The sequence below is a fragment of the Anser brachyrhynchus genome (genome assembly GCF_964034855.1).
Source record: "Anser brachyrhynchus genome assembly, chromosome: 6".
NCBI lineage: Eukaryota > Metazoa > Chordata > Aves > Anseriformes > Anatidae > Anser > Anser brachyrhynchus.
The window spans coordinates 13,799,477-13,814,417 of record NC_137700.1 but is presented as its reverse complement, the minus strand read 5'-3'; the positions used below and the strand labels follow the sequence as shown (position 1 = coordinate 13,814,417).

The 14,941-nt window shown below is 39.7% G+C and overlaps 2 protein-coding genes across 9 annotated transcripts in view; both read right to left on the bottom strand.

Moving 5' to 3' along the window:
- Nucleotides 1-3,430, bottom strand: part of CDHR1 (cadherin related family member 1) — a 76,799-nt gene extending 73,369 nt beyond the window's left edge. The window contains exon 1 of the mRNA XM_080597859.1: nucleotides 364-3,430. The gene's annotated coding sequence lies outside the window, so the exon portion shown is untranslated. The remainder of the gene's footprint in view (nucleotides 1-363) is intronic.
- A 150-nt stretch (nucleotides 3,431-3,580) lies between these two features.
- GHITM (growth hormone inducible transmembrane protein) lies at nucleotides 3,581-14,617 on the bottom strand. Of its 8 annotated transcripts, none has more exons than XM_080597876.1 (10): nucleotides 14,493-14,604; nucleotides 12,892-13,047; nucleotides 11,289-11,388; nucleotides 9,983-10,094; nucleotides 8,712-8,853; nucleotides 7,534-7,642; nucleotides 6,323-6,511; nucleotides 5,605-5,776; nucleotides 4,657-4,781; nucleotides 3,581-3,986 (listed from the first exon to the last, which is right to left on the bottom strand). In XM_080597876.1, exons 2-9 carry the CDS (start codon nucleotides 13,018-13,020, stop codon nucleotides 4,694-4,696), a joined length of 1,041 nt encoding a protein of 346 aa, XP_080454002.1. In that variant the 5' UTR covers nucleotides 13,021-13,047; nucleotides 14,493-14,604; the 3' UTR covers nucleotides 3,581-3,986; nucleotides 4,657-4,693. The 8 variants fall into 8 exon arrangements, with proteins under 8 accessions (XP_080454002.1, XP_080453996.1, XP_080454001.1 ...); XM_080597870.1 differs by having other exon boundaries at nucleotides 14,379-14,535; XM_080597875.1 differs by lacking the exon at nucleotides 14,493-14,604 and adding an exon at nucleotides 13,940-14,073.
- Between the last annotated feature and the right edge of the window lie 324 nt (nucleotides 14,618-14,941).

The window sequence follows — 14,941 nt, the reverse complement described above, 5'->3', positions numbered from 1 at the left end:
AACTGCTTCCCTAACCTTTTTGTCATACAGATTTTTATATTCTTGGATCTTACCTGTTACTTTTCTTTCTTCTGGGCAAATCTGGAGATGACCCTAGCTTCTAGTCTTCCATTTCCAGTTTCCTTAAGAAGATCCTTGCCTTCCCACTTCGCCCACTCTTAGGTGTCATTTACAATGAACTTCAGCCCTCCAACACCCACCTCTGTTCCACTGACCCAGTTAAGCATCACAAACACGCACACTCCAACGCCAAAAGGCAGACACACGCCATGCATATGGACAAGTCCTCCATTAAGCGCACAGCACAACAGCAGGTAGCTATTGACGAAATTTTTGCAGGATTGGAATGTAACACTTAAATACCTCGTAGACAGAATTCACTCAAACTGATGTTCTGAAAGCAGTCTGCACACAAGCGTCCACCTGCCTTTGAAATGTGAAGATGGATTGTCCAGACATCTTTTTCAACCGATGTCTCCAAATGAAGGACAGGTTGTCATCCTCATTTCAATGTAGCAATGCACTGCTCAGGTGCCACCATCGATAGTGGAACTAAGGATGAGAAACTACAGCCAATCTAACCATAAACCCCACATCAGAGTACACTAAGAGTAAGATAACATGCAAAACGACAAACCATGATGCTCTTGAAGGAATTCTTACAGCCCTGGACTACCTGACCAACCAGTCGGGAAACATGGCATGCATCTCTATCCACCTTTGCCAGTTGGAGTTACTAATGCAACTGAGAATCCATGATTTGGTGGCTGCAGTGGATTCAATTTTACTGCCTGTAAAACAAACAAACAAACAAACAAGTCTCCTTCTCCCTGCTCTATCCCATTTCCCCCTTTGTAATTAATGGACAACTACAGTCCAAAAGAATAAAATGTTTTCAGTAGACTTGTCACTACTGTGCAGAGACTAAACAGGCTTTTACATTTCAAGCCTGAGAAAGGCTGTAACTTGACCATCCAGACCAACCTCCCTCATAAATCATCCTGAAGCAATCCAAATGTTCCCGGTGCTGACTGCACTTAAGTCAGTTTTGGAACTTATACTAAATGTTTCAAGAAAAAGAACTGACTGCAATCCCCATTAACCTGGGAGGTGAGTTTTGAAATCTCTCCCCTTGAACTGTTTCTTGGTTCAATGCTATTTTTAATCATGATTTTAATAAGACCCTATTTCTGGCTAATAAAACTTAAAATTCCTTTCTTTCTGCTATGCTCACACACAAACACCTATTCCTCCTATATTTACTGGCAGTCAAGCTGCTGTTTAAACTTCCCACTAAACTACATGAATCTTCTTAAATCTCAAAGGCATGAGAATTTCTTTTTCCTTAAATACAAGTTTATTTACTCAAAACAGAGGAAACTATGAAAGCTTCTGATAATAAACAGGTGAACACCTGTTTACATGTGTTGGTAGTGATAGGACAAGGGGGAAGGGTTTTAAACTAAGACAGGAGAGATTTAGGTTGGAAATTAGGAGAAAATTTTTCACTCAGAGGGTGGTGAGGCACTGGAACAGGTTGCCCAGAGGGGTTGTGGATGCCCCATCCCTGGAGGCATGCAAGGCCAGGCTGGATGTGGCTCTGGGCAGCCTGCTCTAGTGGTTGGCAACCCTGCCCAGAGCAGGGGGGTTGAAAGTAGATGATCTTTAAGGTCTTTTTCAACCCAGGCCATTCTATGATTCTATAATGCTTGCTTTTCTGATTTTTTTCATTCCCCATAAACTTAAAACTAATTATTTAAAAATTCTCTACATTTTTTAAAATACTCTTATTAAAAGTCATAAGGAAATAAAATTACATATAACCATCTTCAATCTGACACATCAAAATGCATCAAAAGATGAAAAAACTTATGACTTCATAACTATCAAAACCATGGTAAACAAAAGCACCCAAAGGAGAAGGCAAAATAGTTAGTAGAACGTTAAATAACATTCCTTATTTAACAACAACAAAAACACTTTACTACTAAGTCAGTTTTTTATTTCTATGAGTTTATGGCTTACTACTAATAATCATTTTTGCTTCCCAGTTTTCTGGGAATAGAATGAAACCAGACTTTAAAAATTAGTCTATCCAGGTACTGACCAGCTTTTACAGGTATGAATTTCAGGCTGTAAAACATCTAATTTCCATTTGAAAATACTCAGTGTTTAGGAGTAGACCTCAAAAAAAGAAGTACTTAGCCTTTCCTCAGCCGTATTTGTTCTCAAAGCTGTGGAGTAAGATATACTTAATGGATCTTAATACTCATGAGAAACTTCTGATTTAAAATTGTACTTCTCAATTTACAGAAACAAACCAAACTACTTAACAACAGCATCCTAATAAGTTTTATTTATAAAACTAAACTATTCTTTTTAGTTCCAAGAAGTTTTCAAGTTTTCAGTTAGTATTTTAAGAACAGCATGACAGTAAACCAACACAAGAAACTAACGGATGCTGTAACTGCAAATGAGCACCAGGTTCTCGTGCTTATCAAACCACCATATTCAAGATTTTTATCTTTCCTCAAATCAGGGCTGTCTTAAGTAAGGTAAACCTTGATTCTTTCCTTAGGACTTCACATATAAGAGAACTTATTTTCCCCCGTTTTTTTGGAGACCCACACTGGATAGCACCAGAGTATTTTCCTGCTGGAGTCAAATGTCAGATTGCATCTTCCCACAAGACTCAACGCAAATGAGCGTGTTCATGCTTCAGCAGACACTATTTGGTCATTTTTTTGTTGTTGTTTAAAGGTTTTAGACTTTCCTGTTGCAGTGTTGTGTTCTACATCTTACTGTTTCAAACCATCCAGGATCCCCCTCGTGGTTCATAATCAACCACTAAAGCTTTGTCCCCTGAATCTAAAAAAAAAAAAAACACCAAAAACCCAAAGCAGCTTGGCTTGAGTTTTCTTCAGTTACAGGCACAAATATTAGAGTTTTTTAGAGTTTTGTTATAAGGCAGATTCCCTAGACTCTCCTCCTGTTGATTACAGAATTTGATGACAAGTATACTACTATGTATAGTTATACTTAATCAGTTTACATATACCATTGTGTATGAAATTACTTGAAAAGACCAAGATCCTATAAACTTACCTACACTTGACGTGATCCAGAGATTTCTACCTTCTACGTACTAAAAGCTTTCCTTCATTTAAAATAATGCCATGAGCTAGTTTGTGCTGTATGACCTTTGGTCACAAAGGATTTTGTGCAACAAGGCTCTTCATAGTCCACTGTTTTTCCCTGTGACTGAAGAGACTAAAAATACTGCAGTAAACAACAGAAAAAAGCAGTACTGGCTGTATTCCATAGCCAACAGGACACACCAGAAGGATCACTTGAAGCAAGTGTAGATCAGCATCTTCCATCTGGAAGACATCCCCCAAAAGATGGCAACCAGTGAAACTGGAAAACATCTTTGGGGATTTTTTTTTATTTTTTTAAAACAGAGAAGTATGCATTCTCTTACAAAGGAATTTGCAGCCAAAAACAATACAGTACTCTTAACTGAGTTACTGTGAAGTTAGAAAAAAACTATATTAACACATGAAAAGTAAGAGCAATCAACTTGTGAGGCTAGAATTTTATTTTTCCCATAATACATAAACATAGCATATTCATCAGAAAAATGGAAGTCCAAGTTGTTGGTATGAGCTCAAACTTGCTTGTGCCCAAGAACTTGCCCCGTATTCCAACGGAATGTGATGTACTTTAGCAAGTATACATTTCTTAACATTAAATCAATTCCACCTATTGGAACACTTCTTTCAACTGTACTAAACACACCAATTTGGAAAAGTTAGAGACAGACTACAGCATATATCAGAATTGTAAATTAGTGATACTTGGCTTTACAGGAGGCAGTCCTCAATTCCTTTTCTTTCAGTGTCAACTGTACAAGCTTGTAAGAGGAGATGAACAGTGGAAGTTGTTCTGAAGAACGGTGCTTCATCTGCAATACTGAAATTTAGTCACTGGAAGAAAGACATACCTCTATCATTATTCAACAATTTGACAAATCTAGTATCAAAAAAGCCTAGCTGCTATTATATCCATTTAACATTAAAACACTGGAAAGCAGACATGGAGTTTTCATGTGCCCCAGAAGAAGACTGCAGTTTTCATGTGGGACGGGTGTCACATAGGTTCCTCATACTGTCTTCTGTATGTTGTTGGACTGGGTGGGTGAGGTGACCAATGTCTTTCTGAAAATTACTTAAACCTTTCTGAAATTTCTGCCCAAGTAGAAAAAAAATATGATTTCTACAACTTAACTGAAAACTTGCATCTGAACAGCATTTCTTGAAGTAGCTTGCGTCCTTATCTGCACATAGGATACCCGTTTACAGAAATTACTTACTTTACTATGCAGTTACGGGTAGAAAAAGAAAGCAAGAGTCAAACTGCTGTCAAACCCATTAAAAAGAAGATCAACTATTTTACTCATATATATTTAAAATAATTTACTCTCCCAAAATAATGTACAATTTCAAGCAGTCCACATTCTTGGAAGGTGTTTGATGAAACACTATTAAGTTTGAATCACATTGCACTTAATACGCTGAAATGCTTTAAACTTCTGACCTGCAGCAAAAGTGCTTGTAACCATAAGTTTTTATTTAGTATATGCACTAGGTAGACAACCTAGAACTCTGGGCTGTCAGCTGCAAAGAGTCTTGCTTTACTTCCTACGGCCACCTCCACCACCAGCGAGCATGGTAGCCACCCGAATGAAGATGTTCAGTGTATCTGTGTAGATACCCATGCACCTAGGAAAGAAGAAATGAAAGTTAATCTTGTTGAACATAAACAGTATTATTTTGCATTTCATACCATTTAGTTTTAAAAAAGCATCCATCAAGGGTCTCTAAGAAAACTCAACTATACCATGTCCTCTACCCTCGTTGAGTAGAAACACCCCTTTATTTTCTTACACCACCTCTGCCAGCAGCATCTATTTGCAAAAATCTTAACGGAGGCTGTGCTCTTCTTATAGGAGACCTCTATTTCTATGCTTTATCATCAACTATTTGTCTCCATGAATTTAGAAGACAACTAGTGTTCTATTTTATTGACAGAAGGCCAGATGCAAGGAGATAAACAATTCACCTAAGATCAGATAGACAACATGTACAGTAAGGCAGTTACTTGTTAGTCAGACTTGCTCTTTACTGAGGGTCAATTAATCCTTCTTTCCCTATCACATTTTCTTCATTTAGAGTGATAGAGACCAGTGAATATTAAGAAACATCAGAAGAGTTAACATACTTCATCTCAGTTGATACTGAGAGGTATTTTCAGAGAACAACTATAAATCCTCTCAACAATGCTTCGGAAAACAAGTGCTTTTTGGGAAGCTAGTATTACTGGACATGACACCACATTTTCAATCCTGTTTCTCTCATTTCAAGCAGATGCTTTCAGTTTTAACTCCACTAGTTTTTTTCACATGATGTTCCTAAACCTTATGATTCTTTCCATTTGATAGCAACACACTTTTGAATAGTAAACAAAGGTCTGGCTCTTTGTAAGACATACTGCCATACAGCTCAAAGCTAATTCTTACACTTACAGTGAGATCAGAATACTTACGCATTGATTGGGTCATACTTTGTCACTCCATAATAGGGAAGAGTCTCTGCACGCTTGATGACATGCTGTGTATCGTACAGCAGGAACATGCCAAAGAGTACCAATCCACCATAAACAGCTACTGAATACAAGCCAGCCCCAAAAGCAGAAGTAGGAGGCAAGAACATGGACCCTGGAGAAGAACATAAAATAGCCTTGAAGAAAGCTACTGTATTTGCTACTCTGAGTAACGTTAAAAAACTTCAATTCCTGTAGCATGTCTTTTTCAGTGACTACTCAATTCTCAATTTGCAGTGCATTTTTGATTCAAGGAACTTTAATACACCAACAGAGGATGTCTCATACAACCCAACACAGTAATTTTGAACTCCGTAGGGAATCATGCATACTTTTCTTCACGTGAAAGTACTTGTGTTCCTGGGACTTTCATACAACAATGCCCAGAAACATGCAAGGGAAAAAAACAAGTGAATCAGAAGCTAGGGTAACATTTACTGTTCTCCCGATTCACTGGCAGTAGTTAAACAATACAAACCATTACTGTCAGCCATTCATCAAATTAACACTTGCCAGAAGCATAACTTCATTTTCTGTCTTCAAGAAGAGTAACGGAGTTATTGTCTCTAGCAAACTGACAGACTAGCCTGTAACTAAAAGCGAGCTGCTAGCAGTATAAGTTTATAAGCTACTCTATTTGACAGTTAAAATAATACTTTACCGATTGAAGAGGCCAGAACAAAGCCTAAGCCTATTCCAAGTGGTCCTCCCATGTTCAGAAATTTTTCACTTGGAGCACATATGGCCACAGTTGAGAGCCCTCCGACGATTCCAGCCGTGTACCAGGCGGCTCTGATCAGCAGAGGACCACCCAAGAAGGCCAGTGGAGCCACCACTGCACCCATGACACCTAGCCAAAGGAACACAAAACCAGTAAGGTTTGTAACAGCTCTGGTAAAGACACCACCTGCCAAAACAACGTTTCAAGTCAGATAACATGACTCAAACTAATCCACTTAACATAACGACACCAGTGCACACACTTGCCAATTTATCGCACTACCTTCTAGATAAGTGCACAATCTTGAATTCAGTGACCTACTTTCCTCTATTTTTGGAGAGTACTTTAGTGAGCTCGTCTTTGGAAGAAAGCTTAATACCAGACAACATACTGATCTCTTCAAGAACAGCTGTTAAGAGATACTTTGAATGGATTAATCAAGTACAAAATAGCCATAGGAACGCTCAAAACTGAGAGGCAGGACAGATTTTTGCAGTAGGAATTAGTCCGGCAATTAAGTCAGACTTTTTGCTAGAGTCTTGCATGAAACCTATACCTATTCCGTTAACGTCATACTAGATCAATAACATATCACTGAAATAAATTCAACTTCTTAACAGAAACTTTAGCTCTAGAGAGACTAGTACAATTCCAGTGCCTAAAATGTCTGTCTAATTGTTATTTGAAGTATGCAACATCAGTAAGACACTGATCTGTTTCTTGCAAACCCATCTTTGGTTTGCAACCTGACTGGAATGTGTATTTAAGAAGCTGTTATTTAATAATAAAACTGTATTTTTCTGATCAATTTCCAAATATCTTCCTATCCTGTACAGATGAATTTTAGTAAGTGTAGGCAACAGTGCTTGCAGAAGCTATAGTGCCAGAAAGCAGTCACAGAAACAAAGCAGGTATTAATAAATCCGTTCTATCCAACATGTACCTCAGGTTCAACTTCAGCATGACTTTTACAAGATTACGAGAAATTAGAGGTACATTAAGGACACTTAAGAAATCCCAGTGGGCTCTGAAAAATCTTAAGTCTCCAGTAGCTGTACATAATAATTTATTATAATATCAAAGTTTTGTTCAAGTAAGAATGTGGTCACACAGGAACATACAATTTTATAATGAAAACTATAGCCACATACCTGAATGCATCATCCAAGCAAGATGTTTAGCTGCTGGACTATTTTCGTAGGATATGGACCTGACCAACATTCCAGCACCAATCATAGCAGCGAAAGTTGCACCTATTGCCTGTAAGAAGAGCAGTAGAGAGCTCAAGTTGGCATAAGAACACACGATTTCCATTCTACCACATGATTTGTTGAACCTCCTGGTCTCAAAGTCAATAAACTGCTCTTTTTGGAATTACGCTAAGTCATAATTTGAATATTTGCCAATTTCTGTACTATTCCGGTAAAATCTTTGCAGATCCTAATTTGCAGTAATTCCCATTTTACTTATACCAAGTCTGCTAGAAATCCAAGTTTAGTGAGAGATGGCAAGAATCTCTTATTCGTGTAAGGAAAGCATACAGTTCCTCCACTTAATCCCATTTTCTTTAAGGTACCTGCAATACTAGCTTTATTTTTTTTCTTGTACATTTCTCCACCCAAAGCCAGTATTCAGTTCACACGCTTTTACTATTGCCTTTTAAAACCTCACTGCCTCCTCTTACTTTTCATTCTGAACCCAGCAGCTAGTCAACTGATCAGAGACACACATAACTTTGGTTTACCACTAAAGAAGCATTATTAATTTGATCTCTGTAAAGCTGTGTAGATGCTAGCATTTAACGATTACTATTCTGCTACACTTAGCACACCTAATATGTAGGAAGCAGACATTTTGTTAGCAGCTCGCCTGGATGATTTGCTTACCAGTATCACTTTGGCCTTGGCAATCAAGAGCTTTGGAAGAGTTACACAAAATAGCACAGGGAGGAGTACAAACACATAAGGATCTCTAATTCCATTTTTAGAAAGCTACAGAAATAGTATTGCTAACCTCAAATGGCCACTTGCAACAGGTTCATATTTACATATAGCTGGTTAGCAGAGCACAGCATTTTATGTTGTGTACACAGTGTGTCAAAAACTATCAATGAGGTACAGAAGGTGCACATCAGCATGCAATTAGATGTATCAAATTATAAAACACAAAGTATCATTAGGGAACTTCTGTGGTCTTTAAAGATAATGACAATAGCATAAGCAAAGTTTCACCTTCCTTTTCAGAAAACAGTTTACATTTTGCATTTTTGGTATCAGCCACAACATTTAGGGTCATTTCTCAGTGAATTTTTTATATAACGTGAGCTTACCAGCCAGGAGCCTTTTGTCATAAGGCTCATGAGTGCCGGAGATCTGCTTACTGCAACAGCTGACAGTGCTGTCAAGCCAATACTTCCCGCAAAGTACATGTAAGTAGAGTGAATTCTGTCTTTCACATACTGTGGCCAAATACTGAAAAAAAAGAGTAGTTGTACATATCTATGCAGTTATCAACACCAGAATGAAGACCAACTGAAAAAAAAAGCACATCCAAGCTGTTAAATATACTCATAGTTATGGATAGAAGTGAAGTATCATAAAATTGTGTGGTTTAGCAACTTGTATCATGAGTTCACCTTACAACAGGGGTCTGAACTTTTAGATCTTCCCCACTACATGCAGGTATTACGTAACAACTCTAGCAACACTGTGATTTACAAAGAATGCTAATGACAGTTCAATTCTAAGGAGAAAGTATACACAGGAGAAAGTTTACATGCAAAAGAATAGATTTTTTTTCTAAATATGGAAAAGTAGAGAGTGGTGTGCGCATATAAAAAATGAGTTTAAGGAAAAATGTCTATAGATTGTGTACTGGGCAGTAAGCAGCCTGCAGAGCAGCTCACAAAATGCTGAGTCACCATGCACACGTTTATCTGGTATCACAAGACAGGCATGTCATTTGGAAAGCTCTAACAATATCAACAGAACTAGACAGGAATGAGAGCTCCTCAATACAATGAATACATTTGTATTTGGAAGTGACTAATAGTAGAGTAAGCAAATCAAGACATCGCCAGCATCACTTTCTCCCACGCCTATGCTTACCAGTAACTGACTTAAGTCTAAGTAATTAGATGCTGTCATCAGTGAGGTTTTTGTTGTGCAATACATCTAAGTTTAAAGAGTTTAAACCAACATAAGTAGTGTATTTAAAGGGAACTCCTTTACACATTCCTTACAGAACACTGTATTAAATTTTAATGAATAATCTCAGAGGAACACAAGGCAAAGTGGTCTTAATTGTTTTACTCTTCATAATTTATGAATTATTTGCATGTGGCACACCTAGAGTTTCAAATTTAGCAATACAAAGGAATTCACATAAATCAGTATCTATTTAAGTCTGAGTTATTTAAATTCTGCTTTCGGTTATATACTTTAAAATCCTGCATGGCCAGAAGCAAAGGCTCTCTGTCCAGAGATTAAGAAAAGTAAGCTACATGCATATTAGGAGATACTAGCTAGAGAAGGGACAGAAAAAAGGAGAAGGGAGATTCACTTCCAAGTGCTCTTTACTTAAATAAGCTATCTTACTTACACAGCTTTTTCAATAGCTCCAATCTCACTGGACATGCCCATTCCATAGTAACAGAGGGCCCCCAGGCCAACAGCAGCCCCTCCAGCAACAACGAATTTTCCCAGACGATCAACTGTAGGAAGAAAAATCATGCTCTCATGACTGCTTTTCTTGGACAGTTAACAGCATTCTCACACGGCTTTGTTTTATCTGTAATACCTGATCCATGTTAGGCTTGTTACAGCTTCACTTAACTTTGAAAGTCAATGTGTAACCACTTCTGAGATAACTACACATGAAACATTCTAGATTAAGCCTACCAACACCATGCAGTTTCATAAAACAGAGTAAGAATTGAGACCAGCTAGTATCATGGCAAATTTATTAGCCTTTATTACACTAACAGCTGGGAATTCTAACACAAAGGCCAGTTAACAAGTCCTCCAACATAAGAGTTGCTGATATTGTGTCCCTTCCTGTCATTCATCTGCCTTTAACATTTGCTCAGTCAAGAGTCTTTGATATTAGGTTAGATCCATATCAGTTTCAGATGCGATTTACAAAGCTCACAGGCAACAAGCCATGATTTACCATCAGCTACTGTCTGATTTTTAGACATACTAAAGTGTCACAATACAAGTAAAAGTATTTATAAGTGACAGCATTTGGTCTCAGCTGATATGATTCTTTTAAGAGTACATTCTTCCTTAGTGCGCTATAGCCATGGTGTTCTCCTCTCAATTTACTCAATTCTACTTAACAATTCAGTCCTGTTAACATTCGTTTACAAGTCTTGCTGAACTACTGATATCTATCTTAACAATCCCCTTGTGACCCACTGAGAAAAAGTTCTGATTCACGCTAAGTGTACCAGCAAGCATAGTACATCAATACCTTACATACCCACAGCATCCTAGACCTTTTCCTTTCTTTTTTTCCCCCTTATTTGGCAAACTCTACACAGTGCAGAATATTTCCTTGAAACAGTATACAAAGTAGCTGGAGCAAAGTATTAGCATTATTTTTAAGACACCTGTAATCAAGTACTAGTCTCCATTAAGAAGCAGCCAAGTTTGATTTTATAGTTCCCACCAGCACCACTAAGCAGAGATAACAACAAATGTCTTGTGAGAAACTGTGAGATATTTCCAGCTTTGAACATTACACAGAAAGACAAGCAGAGAAACTGTCTCCAGATTGCTGGTAAATTTAAAATAATAAGCAACGTTTTCAGTCTCCTTAGTGGTTTGAAGGAAACCATTTTCTTCAAGGAAGTCTTAAGATAAGCTTCAAAAGATTAGGAGTATATAAAGCAGAGCTACCCTACCTTTAAGCGCAGTTTCTACAGATGGCTCAAATGCTGCTTCTTTAATTTCCTGGCCAATCTTCCCACGCCTTACGCCGGTTCTTACTCTAGTAGCATAACACTGTTATATTTAAAGGTAAAATAAAACAGATTCAATTAAATAAAACAGGAGACATTCCTTATGGTGAACTGTATTGACAGATTAATAACAATCCATTTCTGAGAGAAAGCAATTTGCTTTTAACACACCAAAGCACTGCCATTTACTTGCTACACCTGCTATTGCTAGTCAATTTATTTGTGCTTCCCTCCCAAATACGTGAAACAACAACGCTCAGAGAAAACAACTGAATATTAAAGTTTAGGAAACTCTATAGGAAACATTTACACACAGAAGTAGTACAGAACCAATGCAGAAGTTGAAGTTAACAGTTCTGCTAAAAAAAACATTTAATGTTTGCATTTCTATTCTACTCCCACCGTATTAAGCAAGGCCATAAGACTTTATTTTACTTTTCATGTAAAAACATACTCTTTATTTACTTAACTTTACGTTAAGAAAACCCACAACATTCCTGCCCACTGAATTTGGGAGAGCAGCGTCAATTCACTTTTGTACCTAATCTTGATTTTAAGAACAAACCTTGAATGAAGGCCTATAAACTAAAGATTTATGGCTAAGAAGCTCCAAATAAATACAGTGTGTTGCTCTACTGAACTCTTCGCAATCTGCAAGAGGTGTAAAATCTCCTATTTTAAGTTCAGAAACTGCTTTTGAAGTCTTTACCATTTTCTCAGAAATTTCTGAATTATTATATGGGCACTTGACCAAGGGATTGCTCAAAGTAGCTAGTTTGTTTTAATACTAAAAAATGAGATCTACAAGCATTACTACAAGCATCAGCTGATCTAGCAATAAAATCCAGGAAGTCTACCAAAGCATTTCAGGCAGTTTTTTTTTTCCCCACCTAACAACATCTAACTCCCCCATTATAATTATCTAGCATTCCTCACAAAGCAAAAAAACAAAACGCAAACAAGACCACCAAAAAATCAGAACCCCACCAAAACAAACAAGCAAAAAAATCTCAGCCTGCAATTTAGGGTGTTTAAAACAGTTTTCTATGCTTAAGATGAAAACAGAAAGGGGAAACAACTATCTTCTCTCCATGAAGTCTTCGGATAACGACAGTTCAGTTTTGAAACTGCCAGTAAGACTCTCGATAGTCCTGCCAGATTTTGAAAATTACTCTGGGCTGGGCAACAGCTCTAAAGACATACTGGGACTACTGTCTTTAAAATTAAATTTTGTATTTAATTTAACATTTAAGACTTGTAGTAGGAAACAAGGACTTAGGAAGAGGTAGAAACTTCTGCTCTGCCTACCTTGCACAGTAAGGCTTGCCCAATGCTAATCACCTGCTTCAGTTTCTTCTTCTAAGAATTTAAATGGAAAATACTACTTCAATTACTTCTAAGCATTCTGTTTTTGATTTACGTTATTCCTTCAATAAGTAAGAGTAGGTATCTCAAACAAGCTAAAGGCTTAGGAACATTCAAAACAGGTTTTCCATGCCAAGCAATTCTCTTGGCAAAATACTCAGCCCTTTGACATTTACCTTACCTGGTTAGGCTGCCACAGCTTGTATGCTTTTATACCGGAATTCCTCAACGCCGGGGAAGCTTGAGTAATGGTGGGGCGGAACGCCTGGCATGGTAACGTCCTCAGGCACACTAGCCTTGCAGCCAACATGGTTGCTTAGATAGTTTAACAGTGTTCCTACAAGTACATGAGAAAATTTGTTTTACTGTTTTGTTACAAGGCTTTCACACAAAACCCATACATTTAGTACTTATTCTCAACTACTCCATGCCATATAATAGTAAAACATAATAATTAGAAATACTGATTCTTGAGTACTGTAATAAGAACTACAACATTCTTAAACATAATTTAACTCTGTTATTCCATCCATATCTGTTTTCCATTTGTTGGTTATCTCCTGCAACAAGGCGCTTACCAAAAAACAGAAAAACACATCACTTTTCTTACACGCAAGTTACATCAAGAGCCTTTATGTATTTATGTTCGAATTACTTCGTCAACTAATTTTTATTTTGAAAAACACTGCGTGAGCATTCTTCCTTTAAAGAGTGTAACATCTTCCAACTCTACATAAACTTCAGTCAGGTGTAACACCAAATGATTAAACCGTGTAACACATGTGATGGAAAGAGTTTTAGGAAAGGTTGTTTCCTTTTAAGTTACTCTTTTGATGAATTAATAAGCTTTATAGACTCAGATTCCAGTCAAGGTCACACCCAGAGCAGGAGCTCAGGTTACCCCGTAGCAGCTTTGACCAGAAGACCCTGACGTAACTTATGGACCTATCACCAGCGCAAGGGCACAGCAGCCTCCAGGCTCGACAGGCAGTGTAACACTGGAACTTTATCCTACTTCCACAGCGCTGCATGCGTCACGCACAAGGAAATCGAAGTCCTTGTCGTTCCACCCACCCTGTGGCTTCACACAGTTCCTGATGTCAGAAGACACGCCAATTACAAGCACTTTTTTCAAGCAACCCTTCATAACTTAGGCATACGTTCTCAAATGTAACTTGCATGCTCTAAATAACAAAAACGTCAATCACGCAGAAGAAACGAGTACCCACACTGCTAGAATTTAAAATTCAGAACGGAGAAACGAAAGCAGAAAATAATCTTGGTTCTAGAAAATGTCGGTTACGACAGCCCAGCTACGAGAGCCTACTTGTGTGACCGGAAATGCGCTGAGCGCCTCATCCCGCTTCCTCCCCCACATCCCACTCTTCCCACCGAATAACGCATTTTCCAGAACTTGCACTGACTTCGCTGTTTTTTTAAACTAGCGTTTGAGACAAGCCGCCTTAAGCGTTAAGGACAGGAACGCGGCAGCACAGAGCTCGGCAGTCGGCCCGGCACCAACCCGGCCCCGCGGCCCCCAGGCCCTCGCCCCGCGGGGCAGCCGGCTCGAGGAGGGCCGGGTGAGGGCCGCCCGAGGCGCCGCGCAGCGCCCACCCCGGGGCCGATCCCGCCGCGGTGCCCCCGAGGCCGCCCACCCCCGTCCCGCACCTGCGTAACCGCCCCGCTCCGCGCCGCTCCGCCAGCAGAAGTGACGCAACGCCGACCCGCGCGCCCACGCCGACTGGCTGGCTCAGCCCACGTGACTCCAGAGCACGCAAGCACCATTGGCTCCGGGAGGCGAGGGAGATATGACGTCACGCAGTCCCCAGGACGCCGGGAAGCCATCTTTAACGCGGGCAGAGAAACTTCTGGTAGCTGCCTCCAGCAGGGACCCTGCTGAGGGCGGCGCCATTTTGAGGGCGGTGCCATTTTGAGGGCGGCGCCATTTTGAGGGCGGCGCCATTTTGAGGGCGGCGCCATTTTGAGGGCGGCGCCATTTTGAGGGCGGCGCCATTTTGAGGGCGGCGCCATTTTGAGGGCGGCGCCATTTTGAGGGCGGCGCCATTTTGAGGGCGGGCCCCGCCCTGCGGTGCCCGGCGCCCGCCGCCCGCCGATCCGTGCCTCACGGAGCCCGGGCGGCCGACAGCCGCCTCAGCCCGGCTGCTCCCCGCGGGCAGCGCTGCCGGCCCCGCTGGCCCCGGCAGGTGCCGCTGTGCCGGCAGAGGGCGTCA

Excerpts from the sequence above, each read along its gene's own strand:
- GHITM (XM_080597874.1), bottom strand. The coding sequence starts at position 13,020 with ATGTTGGCTGCAAGGCTAGTGTGCCTGAGGACGTTACCATGCCAGGCG. Across the intron at positions 7,643-8,711 it reads TGACAAAAGGCTCCTGGCTG|GCAATAGGTGCAACTTTCGC; the intron begins GTAAGCTCACGT and ends CTCTTCTTACAG. Across the intron at positions 4,782-5,604 it reads AAGTATGACCCAATCAATGC|GTGCATGGGTATCTACACAG; the intron begins GTAAGTATTCTG and ends CTTCTTTCCTAG.